Consider the following 26,633-nt stretch of genomic DNA (forward strand, 5'->3'; position numbering starts at 1 on the left):
TTTGTGTTAATACAATGCTCATTAAACATTTATCAGTGAATGAGTAATTCTATGCATTGCCCCTTCTCCACCCAACATCAAGCCTACCCCACACCTAGTAGGTGCTTAAAATATTTGTTGAAGGGATTGATTCTATATAACACCCCCTCCAGTACTGATTTTGATGCATAGTAATTCCTCAACAGATACAAAATGTTTGTTGACTGAGTGTTTCTGATCATGCCTCCCTCCTTGCCTTACCCACTACCGTGTACCCAATACTTAGTAGGGCTGAAAAATGCCGACCTATTTTCTAGGAACACTTTCCGTGCCCAGCTGAGCCTCTCCACTCCTGTCTTCTCCTTTTTGAGATGTGGTTCTCCCCAGCCTCCCAAGGGTGGTGGTTACCATCTCACTCTTGTTTCAGCCAGAAGAGGTAGGGTCAGTGAGCTACCAAGCTGAAGTCAGGTGACAGGCAGGGAAGGGAGGCCACCCGTCAATCTCTGAGCTGCCCCAGGCTCAGAGTGAGCACTGCATTCCACTCCTGGTGCTGGAGATCAGCTGACTGTTGATAAAAAACTGCACTTTCCAAATTAAGACGACTTTTAACTGAGTGCTCGCTGGCTCGCCTGCTCCCTCAGTCTCCCAGGGGACAGAGCCCATCTTGGGAAACTGTTCTGAGCATGTCCAGTCTCAGCTTTGACATCTCAGCTGGCGTCCACAAGTTTCTGTGACCTTCCTGTTCAGCCCACTCAGTTCTGTCCCCACATATACTGTCTGGTATTAGCGTGCTAGGAGGGCGTCACATGGTGCAGGCGAGAGTACAACCCTCAGTGCCTACACCCCTGCCCTGAGCAAAGGCTGGTGCCTCAGAATAGCTCTACTCAGGAGTTCTCCAGGCTTTGCAGGAGAGGCAAACTGAGGACCAACTAGAGGACTGCCGTGGTCCTTAACCTTACTTAGGTCCCAGGCCCTCTGAGAATCTGATGAAAGCACTGACTCCTTCCCGTAGCAAAATGCACTTCCCAATCTTATGAGCAATTCAGCAGGTTCATAGATCCTAAAGCCCACCCACGGGTCCCAGGTTAAGAACCCTTGATATATTAGAACGAACTTCATCCTAAATCCCAGCCCTGCCACAAACCGGCCACGTGACTTTGGGCCAGTCAGCCTTTTCTGTCCTGCCATTTCCTTGCTATAAAATGTTCAGACTCCTGATAACCAAAATTACCCTTGTCTGTGGAGGTTTAGATCGTGACTTAGAGCAGTGCCGCATAACCTTTTATAGGTCACCTGTTCCTTTGAGAATCTGATGAGAACTTTGTTTGTCTTCTACTTAGGAAAATGCCTATACACAAAGTTTTGCCTAGAATTTAGGGAAGTGGGGGTGAGGTCCAAGGTCTACAGATTTAGGACTTTTGAACAGGAAGGAGGCAGTGATCCAGTATATCCAATGCTCTAGTTGCCAACCATGCTTCAAGGTTCCTCAGGTCACCGCTCCCCCACCTCTTCTGTCCACCCTCCCAACATCAGCTCTGTACTGAGGAGCCACTGGTAAATGGGAGGCCAGCCTGTCTGTGCTGTGGTTTTCAGGCTTGCTTTTACATATGGAACCTTTTTTTTGGTCCTAGTAGAGCTTTATCTGGAGCTCCAATATAGATAAAAGGGAGCTCTGAAGCATTTTTATTTCTTTCATTCATTCATTCAGTGGGTATTCATCATATGTTGCTTTGTGCCGGGCACCTGGCTGGTCAGACTGTAAGGAGATTTTGTAAGGAGATCACTCTGTCTTGGCCGAGGTGATCAGAGACCCTGCTCCTGAAACACTTAGCTTTTGGGGCTCAGTTTCCTCATCTGTAAAATAGGACAATGGAATACTGATGCCACACTGTATTCTCAGTATGCTTGGCATCATGAGCCCTAGTTAGGAGGATGAAGGACAATGAACGTGAGCCCTGAGCTCCAAAGGAGGAAAAGGAGGAATTTTTGCCTTCAGTGTCCAGGAAATCCCCACGCTATGGAGAAGCTAGCTGAATGATAGCTTGGAAATTTCCAAGAAAATGATAAGGCTGAGCCTTGGGAAGATATTTGCTGTTTCTTCACTCCCTCCTCCCCTGGAAGGTCTGCTGCTGTCACTGTCGATTTCATGGAGCCGGTTCACACACTCTCCTCAGGCGCCTGAATTCACAGGCCCAAACCTGCTGTGACAAAGATTTCCCTACGAGTGTTGGTTTCTGAGAAGATGATGTCTGTACCTGAAGGGCTGCTCCCTGCGAAAGGACAGGATTCTGCAGAGGCCCAGGCCTGCGTCAGGTCAGATCAATCCCCTTCGCTCTGGGCTTGGTGGTTAGACGTGCAGGCCTACGCGGCTTTGGAAATACGCTTCAGCCATGTTTCTGGAGGGGAGCTCAGGCAAGTCCGCTACCGACAAGAGCTCACTCCTGGGGGCTTTTCCGTTCCTTTCCTTGTCTGGCAGTGTAGTGTCAAGGTCAAGGGCATGGGTTTTGGTGTTGGACAAACGTGGCTCCGAGTACTAGCACTGCCTCTGCTCTCTGCTTGATCTTGGGCAAGACACCCAGCCTCTCCACGGCTCATATCCTTGTCTGTGAGATGGGGATAATAACACCTCCCTCTCAGGGTTGTCGAGAAATTATTAATTAAATTCTATTGTAAGCCTGGTGCCTGGCTCATGTAAATGCTCTATAAATAGTCACGCTTTTCATAGCCCTAATTTTCCAGCTGAGAAGCAGATTATTTGATAATGCAGCACTGGAGGAGTAGGGTCAAGAGTACACATGTCCTTCGTTACGTACCTAACACTGCACCAAACGTGCCCCGTTCCTGTCCAGGCCCAGCCTGACCCGCTTGACAGGGACTGGAGGACGAAGAACTATCACTCTGTTACTCATCCCTCCTGAGGGGTGTAAACAGGCGAACAAGCCACTGCTTTTCCTTTATTAGAAGGTCGGAGAGCTTTGCCTGGCACCCCAGGATGCAGCCCCCCACCCTCCAGGATGCAACAAGGCTATTCTTTCCTGCTCATGACAGACACTCCGTGGCGTCTGTTCTGCCCGAGGACCAGCCCTCTGTGCTCTACCTGTGTTTTGCCAGCAAACACTTATCTCAGCCAGTCATTCTCCATCCTCCAGGAAATTCAGAGGCAGAGCTAGCTCCTAACAAGGGGCTGCTTTGGTCAGCCAGCTGTTAGCCCTTGGGTTCCTGTCCCCTCCGTGGGGCAACATCAGTCACCCTAAAGTTCTCGAGCCACTTCTGCTCAGTGAGTTCAACAATATTAGAAACCAGAACATGTCCGAGGGCCCTCAGGGCCGGGACTCCCTAACATCTCCCGGGGCCCCTGGTTCCTGGATCCAAAGGCCCCTGCTGTTGCTGCTGCTGGTCCTGGTCCTACCCTCAGTCCCCTTCTTTCCACTTGGGTCCCCCTGGACATCCGTGCCTGTGGCCCCACTGGTGGCCAGGTCTAGACTGAGGGTCCTCCCGCAGACCGAGAGCCGCCGCAGCACTTCGGAGGCAGCCTCCACGGGCACACTGGCCCGCGGCTCCAGCAGCATCTCCAACAGCGAGCTCATCTCCGAGAGGAAGGTGCTGGCCAGCCGTGTGCCTGTCGGGCTCAGCTCTGGCCCCGACCCCTTGCCAAACGTCTGGAAGGTCCTCGGCTCCTCTAAGGCCGCAGTGTCCGGGGAGAACACGTTGTCACGGTAGTTGGTGGCAAGGGGCAAAGAGAGCCTGGCCATCCAAGCCGGGTCTGGGGCGCTTAGTCGGTCCAGGGCCAGGCCTGCGGGGGGAGGAGAGGACATAGTGAGGGCTGAGCCCATGGAAGGGCAGAGCGGGTGTGGGTGGGGTGTGGGCAGGGCAAGGGCACTGAACAAAGGAGGGAAGGGAAATGGCAGAGGACAGAAGGGGTAGCCAGAGGGGGACAGGAAGGAAGGGGCCCTGACAGGGAAGCTCACTGGGCAGGAAGGCCGCTGACTGACGTTGCTCATGAGCTGAGAGAGGAGGAGGCAGGAGGAAGGCCTACAATTAGAATTGGCCTGTTTTTAAATGACGTCTGGGTGGGTGACGTGTTTCAGGTCTAGGTGTCTTTCACCCACTCCTTATAGCCAGGCGCACCCTGAATGGGGGAAAATCCCTTTTCTTGGCCAAGGCTGGAGTTCCTGCCTTGGGGCTGCCTTCTGTCTGTACGCATAATAGTGACCACTTACTAAGTACTCCTGTGCCAAGCAATTTACATCATTATCTCATGTAACCTCCACACAATCTTTGAAATCCAGAGTATTATCCCATTTTATAGATGAGAAAACTGTAAAGTTCTAAGAAGACACATATGTACTAGGCAACTAAATCCAAGTTTGACCCTGGGTCTGATGACTCTGAAGCCCCCTGTGACTGCACCGCTATCCACTCTGAAGAGCTGGCCCTTCCTCCGCCTAGATGCTCCAGGGGCCCATCTGTGGCCTCTGCTGAGAATCAGGCCTGGGGGCGGGGGACGGGGGGGTGGCTGGCTCTCTAAGGGCTGTCCCGGGAAAGGGATGGGGCAGTGAAAAACTGTCTCCTGGAACCCACTGCTACCATCACTTCTTTTCCTGTCTCAAAAACTAGTCCCAGGCCTGATGGTAGAGGCCAAGCAGAGGAAAGACTGTCGTTAAGAAATGTAGTTAAAGAAACTGTGTCTTTCAATAAAAAAGAGGCACAACATCTACTTTAACATGTATTTAGTGTTTGCCTAAAGTGAGCTGCTTTAAAATTTGTGCGTATTGTTGGTGGAATGCAAATGGGAGAAGCCACTTTGGAAAGCAGGATGGGCATTAAAAATGGAACTGCCTTATGACCCAGTGATTCCACTTTGGTGATTATATCTAAAGAAACTCAAAACACTAATTCAAACAAATATATGTACCCCTTTGTTCATTGAAACATTATTTTCAATAGCCAAGATTTGGAAGTGGCCCAAGTGCCCATCAATAGATGACTGGATAAAAAAGCAGCATGGATGGACCCCGAGAGTATTATGCTAAGTGAAATAAGCCAGTCAGAGAAAGACGAGCACCGTATGATCTCACTTATATGTGGAATCTAATGAACAAAATAAACAAAGTGGAGACACTCAGACAGAAAACAGACTGACAGTTCTCAGAGAGGAGTGAGTGGAGTTGGAAAAGGTGAAGGGATTAAGAAAACAACAGCAACTCAGACACAGACACCAGTATGGTGATTAGCAGAGGGAAAGGGGGTGAGGGAGGTAGATGACGATAAAGGGGGAATAAATGGTGATGGAAGGAGACTTGACCTGGTGTTGTGAACACACAATGCAATATACAGATGATGTGTTAGAGAATTGTACACCTAAAACCTATATAATTTTATTACCAGTTACCCCAATAAACAAAAAGGAAAAAAAATTAAAAGCAAATAAAACCTGTGCATAGCATAAAAGCCTGAAAGGAGATTTGCCAAAGTATTAACTGAAATTAGCCTGGGCAGAAGTGATTTATTTTCTTTTTATCTACATTTTTCTACATTAGCTAAATATTGCTTGTGTAATTTAGAAAAGTTATTTCAAAATACAGCTAATTGTTTTTTATATTGATATAAACGAGTCTCCATCTCACCAAGTGAGCATGGGACTGTGCAGCCTGTGAGGCAGGGTCAGGCCACTTCCCAGCTGGTCCAGCCCACGCCTGGGACTTAGAGAACATTCACTGAATGATTGAATGAACAAATATTAACCCTGAGCATTTGGGAAACCTTAGTTCCCTGCGACTCTGGAGTAATAAGGTTGGAACTCTTGGCGTTAGCGAATTAGGCCTTTCCTTGTACCAGGCTCAGAGAGCTTCTGAGGGAATGAAGCTTGGAATGAGAAAATCAGTGGGGTGGGTGTGAATGGCTGAAAAGCGATGGTGAATTTACTCTGTGGAGGGTGGGTGCTGGGCCGACCTGGGTTTGATTTCCCTGCTTTGCTGCTTGTGAGCAGTGTGACCTTGGGGAAATTGCTTAACCTCTCTGAGCCTTTTTCTCTCATAAAGTGGTGAAATGGCAGTACTCCTCTTGTTGGGTTGCTGTGAGCATTCAGATGAGTAGCTCGGTTTTTTTTTTTATCCCTGCCGCCCTCTTCATCCCCGCTGTGCTTGCCCCCTGTGCTGTGGGAGAGCAGGACCACATGGGAACCGAGCCCACAGGTTCCAGCCCACACTGCCCAGTAGAGATCGACTGTGAGCTACAGAGGTCATTTTAAATCTTCTATTTGCCACATTTTAAAAAGTAAAAAGAAAAAGTGAAATTCATAAAACATTTTATAATTACTATCATTTCATCACATAACCAATATTTTTTCATAATCAATATTTTTAATATTGGGATATTATAAATTACTTTTTACACTAAATGTTCAAAATCTGAAGTGCATTTTATATTTGCATCCCATCTCAGTTCAGACTAGACATTTCCACATGTGGCTAGTGGCTGCTATACTGGACTTCACAGTTCTACATTCTAGACAATACAGTCCTATAAAACTTTGCATATATGTGCTGTCCAAAGCAATATCCATTAACCATATGTGGCTGGTGAGGACTTGAAATGTGGCTGGTATGACTGAGGCACTGAATTTTTCATTTTACATGTACTTAATTTTAATTAGATTTCATTTTACTTAATTTTAATTTAGAGCCACAGTGGTATTAATAACCATGGGCGGCACAACCTTGGGAACATTATTTAACACCCCTGCCCCTCAGATTTTTCCTCTATGAGCTGGGGATAATGCATAGTCCGTAGTTCTCATGAGGCACCTAGGCCAGGGTCTAGCACATAGAAAGCACTCAGTAAATGTTAGCCTTATTTCTGTTAACCAAGGAAAAGGAAGTGCCTGCCATGCCTTCAGCACGTTTGCTGCCGGAGGGAGCACACAGGGGATGTCCAGATGAGAAGCAGCTTGTTACCACAGAAACGAAACCACAGCTTAGGGACAGTTGGATCTGTAGGTGTTACCTAAAGGGGGCTGACGGCTGTCCACAGCAGAGGGGCCAGCTAGCAGACTCTTTAATTAAAATTCATCTTTTGTATCTATTTTCAAAACTAATTGTTTCTCCAGAAAAAAAATATTTTTGTTTCAGTAAGAAATGTCAGCACATTAATGAGGTGATTCAGTTCTCAGGGTAAAAGGATATTTAAACACACCAAAGAAATTCTAAGAAGTGGTTCAGAGGTAAGGGGAGGCCTCTTGGTGGAAGGCAGGCCTAGGTTGACTCACTTTTAATCGCTAATGAGCCCCGTGACTGGGCAAGCCATTACCTCTCTGAGCCTCAGTTTTCGCATGAGAGTGTTCATAATCAAACTGGAGCTCATAATACCTACCTCCAAGGACGGTTTGGAAGCTTAAATGAGATAATGTGTGTAAGATGTGTCCTGTACCTGGCACACCAAGAACTCAGGGATCGTTCACTATTCTTACGATGATCTGTAAAACGAACAGTCAGAGTAGAATCTGATCGTTAAATAATCGAAGGCCTCTGAAGCGCCAGGAGAAGTAAAATGCTGATGTTCCTCCCCAGAAACGGGATGGCTGTGTTTCCCTGCAGTGATTGGAGCGGAACTCTGAAGCCTGAGCGGGTAAGCAGACTGTGTGTGGGGTAGAAGGAGAGTGGGGTCACCCTGGGGAGTCCCTACCTTTGTGGGGGTCCAGCAGGCTTGACAGCTCTTCTTCTAGCAGCTGCTTCACAGAGAGGTCCTCTTCAAGGTCCAAGGGTCCTTCGTCCTGGTCTGGTTCTGCCTGGCCACCAGCCCTAGCCCCGGGGCCATCTGTGTCTGGGATTACACTCCTGCAAAGGAAACCAACCCAGCCCCCAAGTGAGAAAGTTCAAACCTAGGTTCATTCATTCTATTCGTGCACATTCTTCTATTCATGCCAGCATTCATTCGTCCACATCGGGACCTGGATACACATAGTCCAGCCTTCAGAGTCGGACCGACCTGAGTGACTTGATCCCATCCCTCCTGCCTCCTCTTGCGTCTGTAACATCCGCTTCTTGGGGCATGGTGAGACGTAACGTGAAAGGTTTACGTAAAGAGCTTAACACCGTGCCTGGCACACTGTAAGCATTCAGCAAACAGAAGTGACCATGACTGCCTAGATGTGATTACTTGCTATTGTCTCTCCCATTCCTTCACATTGCCTGGCACAGAGTAGGAGTTTAGTAACTTCAGTGGAATCAATGCGGTCATCTATCATCCATCCATTCATCCATTCCATTCACCCATTCATTCTTCCATCAAAGTATGAGCTCCAGTGAGGGCAGGGATATTTATCTGTGCTCAGAACAGGGCTCAGTGCATAGTAGTTACTTAATACTTTGTGGATTTCGTGATTGAATGTTCCTTCCTCCCTATTTGAGGCCAAATTGTAGACCAGAAGAGCATGTCCAGCTAAAGCAAGGCATCCAAAAGCTATTCAGAATCTACTATCCCATTTCACCCTCCTACTGCCTCCTCCCTCACTTCTCCCTCCATAGACCCTTCTTATCACCTGGAGGAGGCCAGTTCCTCAGACTTCCTGGCATGGGGGGAACAGGGCAGGCCCCTCATCATCCAGCAGGTGGAAGGCTCCCTGAGGGGCTTTAAGGTCAGGAGAGAGAGGGGTCTTTTCTTTCTTTTCATTTTTCCAGTGGCTATTTCTACTGCATGGAGAGATCAGCAGGGAGGTGGCAAGTGACAATGACAGCAATTCATGTTACTGAGAAATTACTCTGAGTCATGCCTTACCAGTGGTTCTCAACCTTCTGGCCCTTTAAATACAGTTCCTCATGTTGCGACCCAACCATAAAATTATTTTTGTTGCTACTTCATAACTGTAATGTTGCTACTGTTATGAATCGTAATGTATATATCTGATATGCAGGATGGTCTTAGGCGACCCCTGTGAAAGGCTCGTTCGACCCCCAAAGGGGTCGCGACCCACAGGTTGAGAACCGCTGCCTTAAGCTTTGCAGGGTATATGCACCTTTTCATTAAACCTTCCACATCTGTAAGGGGTTCTCTTGTTATCATTCTCAGTTTACAAATGAGAAAACCAAGACTTGTGAAGATTATGCAGCTTGCACAAGCTCCCCATGGATTAAGTGATAAAGTGAGAATTCAAATTTAGACTGCTATGACTCTGGAGTGCTCACCTCTGCCCTGCACTACCTTTCACTACCTTTCACTCCCTTTGACAAAAAAAAGAAGCAGCTACAAGTTGTCACAGCAAGAACACTGAACCAGGAGTCAGTGCTATATGACCTTGAGAACTGGTCCCAGCTTTGCACTCACTGGCTATATGACCTTGAACAAAGTCACTTTAAGAGGAAAGGACTTACCATTGCTTGTGGACCTACTATGTGCCCAGCACTGGGCTATGGGCTTAGGATACATTTGATCATTAAATCCTTACCCCATCACTACAAGGAATTGTGGTGACCTTCAGTTTGAAGATGAGAAACTAGACCTTGGAGATTTATTTGACTTGCTCAAGTTTACATAACGGGGTTGAACCCAACTAGCTAGAGCCTCAGTGTCTCCATCTGTAACAAGGAGTTAGATTAGATGTCCTCTTGACATCTCTTTAATTCTAGGACAGCCTAAAGGAACACACCCACATATCCATGTCCTTAGCCAGGGGCCTTCATATTATGTTTAAGGGTCAAGCGAAAGAAAGCTGAAAGTTACAGATTGAAAGTCCTTAGCCCAGCACCTCTGCAATCAGAGGACAGATAACCAGAGCCTCAGGATGAAGTCATATCCCTAGTGACCCTGTCCTGTAAATACTATAAATACAGTGGCTCCAGGACCAAGTGGCCTGGGGTGGGGGGATGGATACTGTCCGAGGCACTGTCCCAGGGGAGTAGGTCTGGGATGCGATCACCCTTCCTTAAGATCACAGACTGCAAGGGTGAGGGGGGCTGGAGAAGCCTGTGGGGGCTACGTGTGCTTACCTGCCTCCGCAGGACTTGGCCGAGTATTTATTTCCCCGGTGGTTTGGTTTGGGCTGGAATTGGCCCTGATGCAGCAAGGACAGCAGCTGGGAGATTTGCTACAAGACAGGAAAAATCTGTTGACTCCACACAATTCCGACCCAGCACACTTCCTCGCCGGATGTTTCCCTCAATGCCGGCGCTTTCTTTTTATAGTCTTTCCTCCAGTTTCAGATGATTGTGTGATCAGACGGGGGATGGTGGGTGGTGAACAGTAAGAGAGGCAGGGACCTGTACGGGCAGGTTCCCTACTTTGCCTTTGTCACGCCAGGACCTGGGTGCCTGAGGGAGAGAGTAGGGACCATCTGGGCTGGTCCCCTCTCTACTCCCCAAGTGACCTGCCCCTGTTGGAATCAGCAGGACTAGGGGTGAAAAGGGCATTTCCTGACCATAAATTCATTATTACTTTGATCAGGATTATCTTAAACAGTTATTTCCTGCCTTCAGCAGTATTCAAGCACTCAGCCAATTTTTGTAGGCCAGATATAAGACTATGTTGTAGAGAAGGCAAAAATGGTGTCATTTAATCATTCATTGATTCATGCTTTCATTCATTCAACAGGCATTTAGTAAGTTTATCTGTGCCAATGTCTGCCCTGAAGCAAGCTCATAGTCCATCAGAGGAGACAGGGCACAGCAGTTACTACAGGGGGTTGCACTGGGTTAAGAAAGGATGGGGGTCGGTGGGAGCAGAGGAGGGCCCCTCACCCATCTTGGAGCAAATAGGAAGCTGTGGGGTGAAATGGGAGGAGTTTGAATACTTACTTCTACAAATGTTTATTGAGTTCATACTACATGCTAGGCACCTCTGCTGAGACCCGAAGGCTCCATAGGAGTTTGGCAGGTGGAGAGAGGGTGAGGGTCTGGGCCAAGGGTGAAGGGCATTCCAGACAGAAGGCACTGCACACTGAAAGATGGTTGGAGAGTGGGGCAGAAGTTGGGAAGGATGCCAGGGCCAGACCCTGCAGGGCCTCACAACGGAGAAGGCAATAGACCAAGTCTTGGTAGGCTGAGTCCCCGTTCGAGGTCATTTCTAGCTTGTGTAACGTCAAGTAGGTTTTCAGACCTACTCAGACCTTCCATCTCTAAGGAGGAGCTAGAAATACCCACCAGACTTTTCATGGGTTTTCGGGATTAATTAGATGGCTTGAAAGTTTAGAATGCTCCATGAATGCAAGGAGTTTGGGTTGTTCCTCCTAGAAACACGGCCTCTGCCTCCTGAGCCCACCCCCATTCCTCCCTGAGCAGTTCAAGACAGAAAGTGCCAATTTCAGAGGAGAGGTGGAAGGGAAGGTGGCCAGGACTGGGGTTTCCATGAGGGTCAGCGTCCCATTGCCTGCCTCCGGGCAGATCCCACCTCCTACGGCATGTGCCACCCTTTTCCCGAATGACAGCCTGTACTTCAGGGACTCTCCCCAAGTGCCATACCCTGAGCTGAGCACTGTCATTGAAGGTCACTTCCCAGTCAGAGCCTAGACTCTGGGTTCGTTGGTCCCGGGTTCCCACCTATGAACATTCTGAGCCTCAGTTTCCTCAGCAGTAAAAAAGGGAATGATAATGAGATCCAGGTCATACAGTGGTTGTGGTTCTAGGATTAAATGTGTAAAAGTATATAAATCACTTCTCAGTCAATCTTATGATAAGCACGTAATAACTGTCAAGTTATATATAATCTCATTTAATTCTACAATAACTCAAGGGAAGAGATACCATGACACCCGTTTTGCAGGTGTGAAACCTGAGGCCCACCAGGGGCTACACAGCAGTTAGTGGTAGTCTGGAGTTTGAACTTGGATCTGACGCCACTGTGCCACTGTGCTGCTGGAAAGACAGCGTTAGGCAAGCTGCCTCTTGCCCTCAAGTTGATCCCAGATGGGCAACCTTCTTTCCATCACCCCAGTGGGGCCACCCACAGTGCCTGCTCTCTGCTGTTTCTATTTACTATCAACCAGTTGTTGGCACAAAGAGCTTATTCAGTAAGGATTTGATGAATGAATGAATGAATGAATGAATGAATGAATGAATCGATGAGTGAATGGCTCTGGGCAACCTCTGGGGCTACAAAGAGCTCAGGGCAGGACTCCTAAGAAAGCAGCTGGGCCCTCTCCAGGTGGCTTCCTGAAGGGGGTGGGGGGAAATGGGGGGAAGGAAGCTGTGTCCTTGCTCCACAGGAAGCCTCAGATGATGGCCTGGCCAAACAGAAGTGTGCTTTGGATAAGTAGCCTGGCACAGGGAAAATTATCTGGGGTGCAGAGAAGCAGAGAGGAGTGTGGTATCAGGCACCATCTCTGAAAACGTCTCCCATTTGTGTCTAATAAGTCCCAGGTCTCTAGACACTTGGCCATTTATCATCCCACTTAATCCTCAGACCCCTGGGAGGTAGACACAGGGTAAGTTTGGTATACAGTCCCCACCTTATAGATGAGGAAAATGAGGCCTTGCCCAGAGCTGCCCAGTTCCTACGTGGCTATGCTGAAATTTGAGCCCAGATCTGCCTGACTCCCAAGTTCCAAGGTTACATTCACTGTCCCATCCTGCAGACCCTGCCGGCAAGCTCTGCATATCAAACAAGTGATATGCAGCCCCTGAGCCTGGCAGCAATGATGCCCATGCCAGCCTGCTTCACAGGGAGGTTGCCCAGGTGGAGATGGAAAGAGCTTTGCAGAAGTCATTGTAATCATTTGCTGAGTGCTAGCTTCGTGCCAGACACCAGAGTGCCCTCATTTTATCTTCAAGCAAACTTAGGAGATGGGTGCTATTAGCATGGACATCTTCAACAGAGAAGCTGAGTAACTTCCTTGTGGTTCACAGATAGAAAGAGGGGGAGCCAGGACTTGAACCCAGGCAGCCTTGCTCCAAAGTTTTTATTCTTGATCCCTACCTTTGCTGTGTGTCTACTTATGCCAGGCCTCCTGAGCAAGTGCTGTATAGGAATTAACTGATGAAATCCTCAGGACAACTCTGTGAGGTAGATGCTCTTATAGTCATTCCTATTTTACAAATGGGAAAAATAAGGCTCAGAGACAGGAAGTAATTTGTCTGGAATCACACAGCTAAATTCTTTTGACCCCAGAGCTATGCCCTGAACCACTGCACTCAATACATCATATAGTGCCCAGTGAGCCTAAGGAATGAATATGAGGATTGTGAGGGTAATGGTGGTGTCTGATGCTGTTAGTAGTGATCCCGGGGTGACCAGAGAGAGAGAGAGCTGTACCTGAACAGGAGATGAATCCACAGTGAGCTCCTCTATGGGGTTCCGCTCCGCGAAGGCAGCCACGGACAGCCGGACCAGGCTCCGCAGGATCTGACGGGGGCCTGATTCTTTTTCAGCGGCCACTTTGCCATTGAGATTCCGCTGCCGCCTCAGGGTTGCAGAGGAGGCTGGTGAGCTAAACGGGGCTTCCTCACTGCCCTGGTCTCCAGGGGGCTTCCCTGTGGGGCTGCCTGCCACCTTCAGGGGCCTCGAGCGGGCCTGGCCCAGTGCAGGCTGGGGCTCAGGAAGGTTCAGGTTCTCCCGGGAAGCGTTCCTCTGCCTGGGATGGTTGAAAAGGAGGTTGACTGTGTCCTGCAGCACCTCTCGGCTCTCAGCCAGGGCCCCCTGGTTGCCTTGGTTACGAAGGGTCCTGTACAGGGTGGGTGTGAGGTGAAAGGGAGCCTGCAGGCAGGGGTCCCAGCCTGCTTCCATCATCGCTTCCTTGCTCACATCCTTGAGGGGCTGCCCCACTTCACCAGGCTCGTCCACCTGGCCTCTGAGCACGGGCACGAGGTGGATGTCTGCCTTCTGAATGTGTTTCTGAGGTCTCTTGGGCTGGTTGCGGTAGGTGGACTCAGCCTCCCTACAGTTATAGGCCCTGTTGTCCCTCTTCTCCGTCCGGCATATGGACATGATCAGAGCCAAGATCAACCCAAAGATGGCCAGCAGGACGACCAGGCAAATCACCGTCAGCACTGATGGGCTGAGGGCCCCAGGATCACGGGCGGAGTCCTTCAGGTGGTCGACACTGGTGACGAACAAGATCCTCAACAGGGCTTGGGTCTGCAAGGAGGGGCTGCCACAGTCTTCTACCACTATCTCCAGCTCCCACTCCCTCCCAATGAGGCTGCTGGCATTGGTGATGTTGATGAACAGCTGCCCCAGGTGGGGGCTGAGGACAAAGAGGCGGGCTTCATTCCCACTCCGAATGCGGTAGAACACCTCTCCATTTGCCCCTGAGTCTGCGTCTCTCGCTACAATGGTCACCAAAAGGAATGGCTGGGAGCTGTGGGTGGCCCGTGGTGCCATGTCAGTGCCCGCCAGACCCGGGGCATTGGGAGTATCAATGGGCACCAGAAGGTGGCCTGTGGAGGCATTTACAAGCACTGAGAGGCTGGCTTTTCCATCGCTGAGTAGGGGATGAATCACCTCTGGGGCATTATCGTTGGCATCCAGGAGGGTGACCCACACAGAGATGCTGGATGAGAGCTGGGGCTGTCCCCTGTCCTCTGCGACCACATGGAACTCAAAGCCGGCCATCTGTTCGTAGTCCAGTGACCTCTGAGCAGTGACCTCTCCTGTGTCTGCGGCAATGGCTACCAAGTGAGAAACTGGGGAGCCCTGGATGCGGTATGAGATTTGTCCATTAACGCCCAAGTCCGCATCATGAGCTTTGATGGTGATGAGGTGAAGAGAGGGTAGGTTGTTTTCCCTAGTGGAGACCTCATACCGGCTCTTCTCAAACACAGGTGCATTGTCGTTGACATCACTGATGTGAATGCTGAGCTGTTTCTCGGCCGATAAGGGCTGGGGTCCTTGGTCTTGGGCCAACAGGGTGAGGCTATATCTGGGCCACTGCTCTCTGTCCAGCGTGGCGTTGGTTAGCAGCATGTACGTGTTGCCATTGGTCCTTTTCAGCCGGAAGTGGCCCAGCTCTTGGCTCAGCCAACAGTGGACCAGACCATTGTTTCCTGAGTCCAAGTCGTTCGCCATGATGAGAGCAATGAAACTGTCCTTGGGAAGAGCTTCTGACACTAGCAGCGGCTGGGAGGCCCATGTGATGTGAATGCTTGGGGCATTGTCGTTGACATCCAGAACCTTGATGAGGACTTTGCAATGGGCTGGGATGGGATTGGGACCCAGGTCCCTGGCTTGGACATCCACCTCATAGGCAGGATTCTTCTCATAGTCGAGGGGTTGACGCAGAATCACCTGGCCGGTTTTGGCATCGATGCTGAAGGTGTCCAGCACCTCTGGAGGCACGTGCTTGCTGAAGAAGAACTCCACCTCCCCGTTGGGGCCTTGGTCGGGGTCTGTGGCAGTCAAGTTTATGAGGAGAGTACCAGGGGCAGCATCTTCTTGGATCTCTAGCGCCAGGGAGCTCTCAGCAAACACAGGGCTGTTGTCGTTGGAGTCCAGGACGTTGACTTTGATCAGGCTGGTGCCTGACTTGGGGGGGTTCCCACTGTCATAGGCAGTTAACACCAGATCAAAAAACGAGTGGATTTCCCGGTCCAGCTCCTTCACCACCACCAGCTCCGCGTGTTTGGTCTCATCAGGCCCCACGATGACATCCAGGGCAAAGTGCTCACTGGGTGATAGGGAATAGGAGTGCAGGGTGTTGGGGCCAGTGTCCGGGTCCAAAGCTCTGTCCAGGGGGATCCGGGTGCTGAGAGAAGCACTCTCAGAGATTTCCAGCTCCTGCCTGCCTTTGGGAAACTGTGGCTGGTGATCATTGATATCCAGCACCTGGATCTCCACGTGGATCAGAGCCAAATGCCCTGAGGCAAGCACGTCAAAGGCAACCAGGCAGGGATCCCGCTGCCGGCAAAGCTGCTCTCGGTCCAGCCGCCTCACTGTGCGGAGCAAGCCGTCTTCAGAGTCCACCTGGATGGGGAGCTCCTGAGGTAGCTGCAGGACCTGGAAAGCAGCGCCCACTTGCCCCTGCCTCTCCTCCCAGCCCAGTGCCTGGGACAGCTTCCCTATCACCGTGCCAGATGGCACTTCCTCTGACACTTGGTATTTCACGGTGAGAGTGGCCACCTCCTGACAATCCCCTGAAAGGAACAAGTAGCCACCTGGCCCCAAAAGCCCCAGCAAAAGTCGCAGAAGTTGCATCATGCTTACCGCCAGAATGGGTTCGATTCAGAAACTGCTAGAGTTCTTCAAAGGCTGGGAAGTCCTCCAGTGTTTCTGGGGGGGGCTTGACTAGCCCTGTTCTCCTGCCCCCAGACCTGCTGGCACAGCCTTGTCCCATAATTAGATGATGATAGAACGAGCAGGATTCCCAGGCCAGGCCATTTTCATCTGAAGAGATCCTAGAGGTCTCTGCACCGATGAAGTAAGCTCGCCAGCGGTACCCGTTGGTCCAGTAGAGCCAACGATGGGCAAGAGCCAGGCCAAGAGGGACTTGACCCAGTCGAGCAGGATGTAGGGATCTAACTTCCAAACAGTTGCTATGCGGGGGAAACAGAGAAGCAGCTTTTTCCTATGGAAACCCCACCTACAGGAAAAGGGAGGGCTGTGTGTTTCAATGCCAATTAGAGAAAGAGAGCACGCTTCCTGTGAAGGCCAGGGGCTTGCTGCTGAGGAGGATGCGGCAGGGACTCCGGGGACCAGGCGGATGGGAAGGTGTTGTCCCTGCAGCGAGGTGACCGCTGAGGGAAACGGAGCCCCTGCCTGTCGCCCAGGGCCTGAGGCCCCTCCTGGGCAACACCATGATCCCTGTCTCTTCCCTTCCTTGTCTCTTTGTGTCCGGCGTCTCCCCATTATCCCTTTCCCATTCTGATCTATTCCCTACGCTCATCTATCTTTAATGTTGACTCTGTCCTGATCACCCGTTTTTGTCGCATGAGAAACACCTGTGATTATGAGAGTGGCCATTAGAGTCAAACTGCCTGGGTTCAAATTCTGACTCTGCAGCTTACCAGCTGGGTCATGTGGAACAAGTCACCGGGCCTGTCTGGGTTTCCACTCCCTTTTAAGAGTGTGAAAGGGAATAAGAATAGTAGCCCTGCAGCAGGAAACTGTGAGGATGAAATGAAATAATGCACGCAGGGCCTACGCTTGGCCTGAAGCACAGGTAATGACGTTATTGTTAGTGGAGGGGGTTAGGATCTGCACAGCTCCGCCCACCTGTGGCTGACTCTGGCACTGGCCTGGGGGCAGTCCCTGCCCACAGGGACCCATGGGAGTGCTCCCGGCCTTGGCTCCTGAAGTACCAGGATCTCCCGGGCCTGACCATGTGGCCTCCTACCCCCTTCCCTTCCTGCTTCCCAGCCTACAAGCCCATTGTTCTCTGCATCTGGTCCAGTCTGAGCCCCTGTCTGGGGAATCCCCCAGCCTCCAGCTCCTGTGTCTTGGAGGTTTTAGACTTTTCCCTCTCCCTTACCCTCCCCCATCTTTCCCTCCCTCCAATTCTCTCCCCACTGCTGTTTATGGCAGAGTCCCCTGAATGATAACTCCCTTGCTGCCCCTTCAGGACTAAGGTATGCCCTCCCTCCCATTCCCCTCCTCGCAGAGGCCAAGACTCAGGAAGGAAGTGAGTGGGCAGTTTGTTTGGGTGGCCTTTGAGGCGGCTTGCTGCTTCTCAGTTTGCTGTTTCCAGCCCTCTCCCATGCTTACACCCTACCTTGAGGTTGAGTCCAGACTGCAGGGATCCTCAAACTTTTTAAACAGGGGGCCAGTTCACTGTCCCTCAGACCATTGGAGGGCCGGACTATAGTTAAAAAAAAACACTATGAACAAATTCCTATGCACACTGCACATACCTTATTTTGAAGTAAAAAAACAAAACGGGAACAAATACAATATTTGTATTTGCACGTGGCCCGCGGGCCATAGTTTGAGGACCCCTAGTCCAGAGGCTTATAAAGCATTTGAAGTAGTGGGGCTTAAGGGCCAGCTTTCCCTAGATGCGTGTTTGCAGCTGAGTCCTTGAGACCAGAGATGCAACACAAGTGACTCCAATCAGGGCCTTTGGCCTGGAGGCCTGTGGTCATTAGGACAGGGGTGGATAAGGGACCGCCCTAGGTTAAGCCCCACCTCCACTCCCTTCCTTCCCTTCTGTGTTTCTTTCCCACACCCTCTCCTTCACCCCATATCTACTTCTGGAGATTTCCCAACCATCTTACCGAAGCCTGTCAGCCAGAGCAAGGGGCCTCTCCTACGGCATGGCTCTGGAGACAGACAGAACGCTCCCTCGCTTGGAGACATTCACAAGTCACTTAACCTCTCTGGGCCTCAGATTCCTTCTCTGTAGAGTGTGGCTGTGACCCATCTCATGAGTTTGTGGTAAGGATTTAATGAGATGATGCACATACGGCCTTGGCACCGTGCCTGGTACAGAGAAAGCTCTCAATACAGGAGGCTGGTGTGTGTGTGTGTGTGTGTGTGTGTGTGTGTGTGTGTTTACCAGGCTTTATGCCTCATATGCAAATGGGAAGATGGTCTTGCATTTCTCCCTTCACTTAGAAAGTCATTTCCCAGGGCTCCCTGAGTTTCAATGGCCGACATCGTCTCATGCCACCCTCACAGCCACGCCATTGGGTGAAGAACCTGAGTAGAGAGCGTTAGGTAAGTTGCCTGAGATCACACACATTTGCCCTGCAGAAAGCCCCTCCAGCTGCACTCTGGAAAATGGATTGGAAGGGAATAGAGAAGAGGGAGGGAGAAAGGTTGTGGGGAGTAAAAAGCAGGGAAGCCGTGGTGCAGAAACTCTGGGGCTGAGAATGTTTCCAGAATGCCATCTGGTGGCCGAAGGCAGAGGAAAAGGCACAGAGGCAGAAGGGTGGGTGCCCGGTGCTCACAGATACCCACAGCTCCGGACCTGTGCTGCATAGGGAGACACAAGACGACAACCATTAGTCTCAGTGGGAAACCTAATGTGACCCAGTGCCTACAGGAGGAATGAACGCACAGTTTTATAGATGTTAACATTTATGTTCTTGACGTTGTTATATATGTGCTCTGTGTATGTGTATGTGTGCGTGTCGCCTTGACTGAGACCATGGATGCCAAAAATGGACTCACTGGTCACAAGAAAGCTTGAATTTGGATTTCACAGGTAGTTTTATTGTTTTTGTTTGTTTTATTAACATTGGGGGCATGAAGCTAAGACAACCCTTTAAGAATCCAAAGCCAGCAAACAAGGCCCCAGCCTTTTTAAAGGCAATTTCCTCTGGGAATGAGGTCTCCTTTAGTAATTTCCTCTCCTCCTTTCTGGCTACAAGGGTCCGTTGATCATTGGCAGCCACATGGCAGGGGGTGAACGGAGCTGTCACTGGAGTTGGTCAGGGCTAGTTGGCCTGGAGGCCTGTGGTCATTACCCTGAGTTTTGAAAATAGGTTTAAAATAACTGAGCACAGCCTCCCTCAAGTTGAATTTTGTTTAAAGGGGGTAGAATTGGGGTTGGTACTTGGAGGCCTTGCTCACCACCAGACTTGAGGTTGTTCACAGAAGTCCTTCGTCATGGAGAGGGGTAGGAGGGTGAAGTGGGAAGGGCAGGGGTCAGAGGATCTTTTCAAAACACCTGGAGTCCTAAGAAACCTTGAGGAGCCAGATCAGTAGAGTGGGACTCTGCCCATTGGGGGATTCACAGGTCAGCTAGAAGGCTCAGCTCATGTCCCACACCATCCTGGGCTCCTTGTGAATCTGCCCAGCGGCTGCCATAATCACAACCACTGAGACAGCTTTGATGACGCTGGGAGCTTCATCCTCAGGCTCATTCCAGTTGGGAAGGTGACTGGACCTCATAAGTCTGCCTCTTTTTCTTTTAACAAGATCTTGTTGAAGTTAGAGCAGTCTAGCCAGGAATCTTGACATGAGATTCAGGTAGATGTTCAAGTTCACCCGCTGGTGGCACAGCACTTTGTGGTCTTTGTAGGCACAGATGACAGATGTCCACTCTCACACAGTGGCACCTCTTTCTGGGTCCAGTGCAGAAAGAAGGATGCAATTTGCAGAGAGAAATTTTCTAAGAAATAGGACTTTTCAAGAAATAAAAAGGCTTTCTGTCCAGGTTAAGATACAAAGGAAGCCAGATATTAGAATCATTTGGAAAGTTTTTGAAAATACCAGGGACACGGCAAGAAAATGCATAGTTTTCCCTTTCCCAGCCTGCCAAAGAGAATTTTATAATTGTCAGCTCCGTTTTCCCCTCTTCGAAAAGGCTTCATCTTGCAGATGATTTGGGACAGGGTTGGGGAAGTTGGACCTTTTTGTTGGAAATAGAGGTCTAATTGGTCTACTTAACGAAAGGAAAAGTAGATGGAGAAGGGGCATGCTGAAGGAAATCATGGAGGAGGGTGCACTAGAGAACAGCAAGGATTGAAGATGAGGACTTTCAAATGAATTGTTATAAATTAGGGGTCTCCCTTATGGTTTGCAATAAAAGATATATAATTTATTTTGTGCTTTAGTAACCGCAACACAGCCCCCAAATTGGACCACATACATTCTGAGTTGATAAGTGTTACTCATATATTCTGTCTCTCTTCCCAACCTGCAGAGGGGAAGTGGGCTATTTCCAGCATGTAGATTTTCAGTCTGATATGCAGTAGGTCATTCCAACACACACCCATCTCCACCCCAACCTCATAGAGAACCACTGATTTAGGACTTCTTAGAAGCACCAGCAACTTTGTATAGACCAAATGCGACAGCATTTAGGCCTTTCTTACTGAGCATCCCCCTGGGCCCCATCACGCCCCCGGGCCTGTGTCGCTGCTCCCCAGAAGCTCTGTGCACCCCTAGTTCTCCCTCCAGAGTCTGTCTGTTTCTCTGATTCCTCCTTTGGGTTTCCTTGCTCTGACTCCCAGGTGTGGGCATGGTCCCCAGATTCCGTCCTCAGCCCTCTCTTCTGCATAGGGTTATTAGCCCAGAAACGGGTTGCTAGATTTAACAAATAAAAATACATGGTGCCTAGTTAAAACTGGATCAGATAGTCTGGCCAGTGTGGCTCAGTGGTTGAGCATTGATCCATGAACTAGGAGGTCATGGTTCCATTCCCAGTCAGGGCATATGCCCAGGTTGCAGGATCAATGCCCAGTAGAGGGCATGCAGGAGGCAGCCAATCAGTCATTCTCTCATCATTGATGGTTTATTTGGTTTTTTGCATTCTTTGATTTTATTTTTTAATTTAAAAAAAGTTTTTAATTTTCAATTACAGTTGACATTGAAGTTTCTATCTCTCCCCCCTCTCCCTTCCTCTCTCTGAAGTTAATAGTAAACAAATAAATAAATTTAAATCAGATAAACAAATGAATTTTTTTTTAATATAAGTATTTTTTATCTGGCAGCCCTATCTAGAAATAATAAGCTCTCAACACAGGTTTCTTTTCTGTTTTTCTGTGTGGGGCTTGCTTTTTGTTTTGTTTCAGAATTTTGGTTTGCTCAGTGAATTTGAACTTTTTTGAGTAAACACAAAGATCAAACATATTGACTGGGAGCATCATCTGTGCATGAATATTCAGAGGCTGACTGTGTTGATTGGCCTTGTTATGTTTTCAGCATTTCTGGTGATCCAGGATCGAACTGTTTTCAGACTGTAAGAACCACCCTGGAGGAAGCCTGGATCACACCACACTCACTCATTAATTTATTCAGTCATCCAGGCTCTCATTTATTTGGTGGAATTCAGCATTTATAAGGATATATATATATATATATATTCAACAAGGGAAGTAGCTGAAGTTGACCCACATTTTTCCTCCTCCAAACCACTGGTTTGTTTTTCTTTCTTCACAGAGAATCTAATCAACCTAATTCTCTCCTTGCTTCAGCAAGGTAAGTCTTGCAGGAAGGAAAATGAGTCTTCCCGTCGTTACATTAATTCTCATGGGGCTTCCCTTTATTAGTTTTTGACAGCCAGGAGTTGAGCCTGGAGCTCGGAGAGAAGCAACCGCACACTGATTTATGATGGCAGCTGCTGCTAAATCTCACCCCTCTTTCCTTCTTACAGAGCCGTGTTACCTTGGGGTTACAAAACTCTTTTCACAGTTATTCAGGGGAATAATAATAAAATGCCAGGTTGCAAGTATAAACATGATCATTCTGTGCCTATTACTGTAAATCAAATTTTACTTGCTTCAGTAGCACAGAAAACATTTTATACTGTCAGCCACCTCAAGCCTTTTTAGGCATCTGTTTTTATATAACCCTGGGATGACCTGAGGTACTGTTTGAGCTGCATTGCCCAGGAAGCTGGTCAGGAGGTGATCTGGCTATTTCTCTTTATAAACCTCACTGACCACTTTCCTTGAGCAAAGTATGGACTAGATGTAAGCATAGCCTCGGGGTTAATGATGTGGGCTCTCGACTCCAGTTGCCCAATTCAAAGCTTGGCTCTGTAATTCACCATCGGTGTGCCAGCGGCAAGTCACGTCATTTCTCTGTGATCAGTTTCCTTCGCTTTAAAATAGGGATGTTGATGATGGTACCTATGTTATAGGGCTGCTGTAAGGTTTAGCTTAGACAATGTGCAGCATTTAGAGCAGAACCTGGGACATGAGTAGCACTCTGATAGTCATTTATAATTGTTCTTTTAGTGTAGTAGCTTTTTTTTTTTTTAAGAAAAACCAATTTTTCAGATTCTCATGTGATAATAGTAAAACTTTTAAGAGCTAGAGGGTGAGCAAATACACAGCGACAGGAGACTAGCAGGAAGTCAGTGACACTTCACCACCCTCCATTCCTCTCCCAGAGTTGGGGCAGGGCTTTCCCTTCCACACTGGTGCCCCTCTCCATGCCAAGGCTTGTTTCAGGGGCGCTTGTGAGTGATGGCCATTGAAAAGGAGGCTGTCTCCCGTGGATGCCAGCAATGGATGAGAACAAGTGCAGGCATCGATGGAGGCCTGCTGACCCCAACATAGTACCTGCAGGTATCAGACATAGTCTGTGACTCACTCCTGCTTCTCTACCCAATGCCTTGGGTCTTGACCTCTGGCCAAGGTCACACACCCCATCCTCTCCTAGCCTTCAACTCCATCATTCTCACATCTCTGAAGCCCAGTGCAAAATGAAAATGTAGAGCCTCTTTTTTGAAAATTATTAAGAATTTCAAGATGGCCATAGCAGATCATTAGACCAAGAGCAGGTCCCAGAAGCAAGAACCAACATCTCAGCATCCCACTTAAATGTGCCCTGTACCTAAATTATTGAAATACAATTCACATAAAATTCACCCTTTAAGAGTACACTATCTAGTGGTTTCTAGTATATTCACAAAGTTGTGCAACCATCACCACTATCAAATTCCACAATATTTTCACCCTCAAAAAGAAACTTCATCTCCGTTTACAGTCACTTCTCATGTCCTCCTGCCTCAGCCCCTGGCAACCACTAATCGACTTTCTGTCTGTAAGGACTTGTCTATTCTGAACTTTTCATATATGTAAATGAAATCATACACTATGTGGTCTTTAGTGTCTGACTTCTTTCACTTCACATAATGTTTTCAACGTTCATTCAGGCTGTAGCATGTATCAGTACTTAATTACTTTTTTAAAAATATATTTTATTGATTTTCCACAGAGAAGAAGGAAGAGGGATAGAGAGTTAGAAACATCGATGAGAGAGATCGATCAGCTGCCTCCTGCACGCCCCTCAGTGGGGATGTGCCCGCAACCAAGGTACATGCCCTTGACCGGAATCGAACCTGGGACCCTTCTATCCACTGAGCCAAACCGGTTTGGCACTTAATTACTTTTTATAGCTGAGTAATATTCCTTCATATAGATACCAGAATACCACATTTTGTTTACCCACTTATCCATTAATGAACATTTAAGTTGTTTCTACCTTTTGGCTATTGTGAAAACTGTTGTTATAGTGTACATTTGTGTACACTATCTATGTATATAAAAGCCTAAGCGGTCATTACAACCGGTTGACCCACCAGTCACTATGATGCACACTGACCATCAGGGGGCAGATGCTCAACACAGATACTGACCCCTGGTGGTCAGTGCACTCCCACAGCCAACCTTCCACAGCTGACCAATCTCCCATGGTCCCTCCCCCTTGCCAGCCCAGATTGGCCCTGATCGCTGGCCAGGCTGAGGGACCCCACCCATGCACCAATTCGTGCACCAGGCCTCTAGTATACAAATAAATATATACAAATGTAATTATACATTTGTGTACAGGTTTTTGTGGGAAAAAATGTTTTAAATTCTTGTGTATATCTAGGAGTAGGTCTTATTATATCTATATGTTTAACTTTTTGGGGAACTATCAGATTATTTCCCAAAGCAGCTACACAATTCTTACATTGCTACAGCAATGATGAGGGTTCCAATTGTTCCACATACTCATCAAAACTTTTTTTACCTGTCTTTGTGTTATAGCCAGTGTAGTGAATGTGAAGTCATTTCTCATTGTGGTTTTGATTTGCATTTTCCTGATGATTAATGATGTTAAGCATCTTTTCATGTACTTACTGTCCATTTGTATATCTTCTTTGGAGATCCACTCAGATCCTTTGCCCATTTTTAAATTGATTTATTTGTCTTTTTATTGTTGAGTGGTAGGAGTTCTTTATGTATTCTGGATATTAGATGCTTATCAGATATATCATTTGAAAATATTTTCTTCTGTGGATTGTATTTTTACTTTGTTGATAGTGGGTTGGTGGGTTTTTTTTAGCATAAAAGTTTTTAATTTTGGTGAATCCAACTTATTTTTCTTTTGTTGCATGTGCTTGGGTGTTATATCTAATAAACTATTGCCTAATCCAAGTTCATGAAGATTTATTCCTACAATTCCTCCTAAGAGTTTTATATTTAGTTTAACTTTCACTATAGGTCTTTGATCCTTTTTGAGTTAATTTTTGTATATGGCATGAGGCAGGGGAAATGTAATTTTAATTCCTGCTCAGTATCTGAATAATCATGGGCCCCTTGGTAAGTTCTTAAACCTAAATTTCAGTTTCCTCATTTATAAAGTGGCAGTAACAAATAGTACCTAAATCATAAGGTTATAGTGAAGACAGACAATGTTCATAAAGCACTTAGCACATTGCTTGAAGCATTCTAATTGCTCAGTAGTTATTGTGAGAAAGCCTCACCTGATAGTTATTGTGAGAAATTCTCACCTGTCTGAATTCAAATAACTGGACTCGAAGACATAAAGCATGGCAAAAACTAAGTTCTGGAGAGCTGGTGTCTGTGGGCAGGCAGACACACAGAGCAGTGATCACAGGCAATTTAACTCTCTGGTGGGAGAGTCCCTCCTCATTGGCTGAATACTAAGGAATTAACAGTCTCTCCCCATACATCGCCTAGGTCTTACTGTCTCCAATTGGGTTATTTCAAAAAACGGACTGGGGCCTTTTCTAATGTCTCTACCTCCTTTTGTCTAGGGGCCCTAGACTCTAGCTTCCTGGGAAATGTGCTATTGGTCATGGGCACAGTTCTTTGTTCTCATACCTTTCCATACCCCTCCTCCCCCATCCTGTTTGCCCTGGAGAAATTCAGTAACCCGCTGCCCACAGGCTGTTTCTTTTCTAACAGTTGACTATGCTGCTGAATAATTCTACACAGAGGCCTGTCTCCTACAGTTATTATTGTTATAAAATGAACAATGAGTGAATACTTTCATCGTGGAGGTGCCAGAAAGATGGGCAGCATTTCTAAAGAAGGTAGCTGGGATCAGAGGAGGGCGAGGAGGCTTGCTTATCTCTCCCTGGAGGAGCAAGTCTAGGATTGTTACGGGAGTGTCTGCCTCCCGTACACCGCCGCCTCGCGATCCCCGCTGGGATTGGTAGACATCCTAATTCCCGGGCCCTATCCCAGAACCACTGAAGGGAGCCCGCTGGGCTCGGGGTCTCAGATCCGCCTTCTATCAACTTCTGGCACGCGGAGTACTGCCGGGCAGCGGTAGGAGTGACGGTGGTCCCGCCTGCAGCGCAGCCTTCCGCCTGCGGGGGGCGGCCGAGGGGCCTGGGCGGACGCCGCGGCTGCGCAGAGTGGTCCTCACGCCGGGCCGCCTCAGCCGGATCCACCTGGCTCAGCTGACAGCTCCGAAGGCGGAAGAGGCGGTGCGCAGGTTGAGCCGGGCGTCTCCGGACCGGTCGGGAGAGAGGCTTGGAGGGGCCTCGGGCTAGGGCGGAGGGCGGAACCTTCGGGCCCGGCACGGTCGGCTCGCCGGAAGGAACGGTGGGGCCAGCGCTCGGTGCACGCGAGACCGAGAAGGGCGGCCGGGCCGGGGCAGCTCAGTGGGCTTCAGCCCCCCACAGACACCGGACGGGGCACCCCCAGTCCGGCCCGGCTAAGACCGCGCCCCGCCCCAGGGCGCTGAAAGACCGGAGGGTCCAGCCCCGGCCTCCGCGGGACCTCACGCGGCCGCACTGCGCCCTGTGTCCCGGCGCGGGGCAGCGAGCGCGGCTTGGGCCTGCTCCCGGGTGTAGGTGAGTCGCACGGACTACGACTCTGCACGCGGGCTGGCGAGCGGGTTCGGAGCCGGGCTGACCCCGGCTCCCGAGTCCCCGGGTGTGGCCCGGGAGAGGGAGGAGATTTGCCCGGGCCGCAGGGGAACCGCGGAGGAGGGGCTGCCCTCCGCAGGGTAGCGGTTTCCAGTTTGCCAGAACTAATGTCAACCTGGGATTATCTCTTGTCTGATTGCGCCAGGATTTATTCTGGGTCCTGTGTTACCGGTGA

At 49.0% G+C, this 26,633-nt stretch overlaps 2 protein-coding genes and 1 pseudogene across 5 annotated transcripts in view; 2 read left to right on the forward strand and 1 right to left on the reverse strand.

The window, feature by feature from the left end:
• On the reverse strand, positions 1 to 17,620 carry PCDH12 (protocadherin 12). The gene is made up of 4 exons (XM_006776981.2): positions 13,219 to 17,620; positions 9,963 to 10,060; positions 7,663 to 7,814; positions 1 to 3,772 (listed from the first exon to the last, which is right to left on the reverse strand). Exons 1-4 carry the CDS (start codon positions 16,096 to 16,098, stop codon positions 3,300 to 3,302), a joined length of 3,603 nt encoding a protein of 1,200 aa, XP_006777044.1. The 5' UTR covers positions 16,099 to 17,620; the 3' UTR covers positions 1 to 3,299.
• Positions 16,361 to 26,633, forward strand: part of LOC107185159 — a 12,784-nt pseudogene continuing 2,511 nt past the window's right edge.
• Positions 25,983 to 26,633, forward strand: part of RNF14 (ring finger protein 14) — a 27,871-nt gene continuing 27,220 nt past the window's right edge. For all 4 annotated transcript variants that reach the window (XM_015572618.1, XM_015572620.1, XM_006776977.2 and 1 more), the window contains exon 1: positions 25,983 to 26,383. The gene's annotated coding sequence lies outside the window, so the exon portion shown is untranslated. The remainder of the gene's footprint in view (positions 26,384 to 26,633) is intronic.

Source organism: Myotis davidii, unplaced genomic scaffold, assembly GCF_000327345.1.
Source record: "Myotis davidii unplaced genomic scaffold, ASM32734v1 scaffold89, whole genome shotgun sequence".
NCBI lineage: Eukaryota > Metazoa > Chordata > Mammalia > Chiroptera > Vespertilionidae > Myotis > Myotis davidii.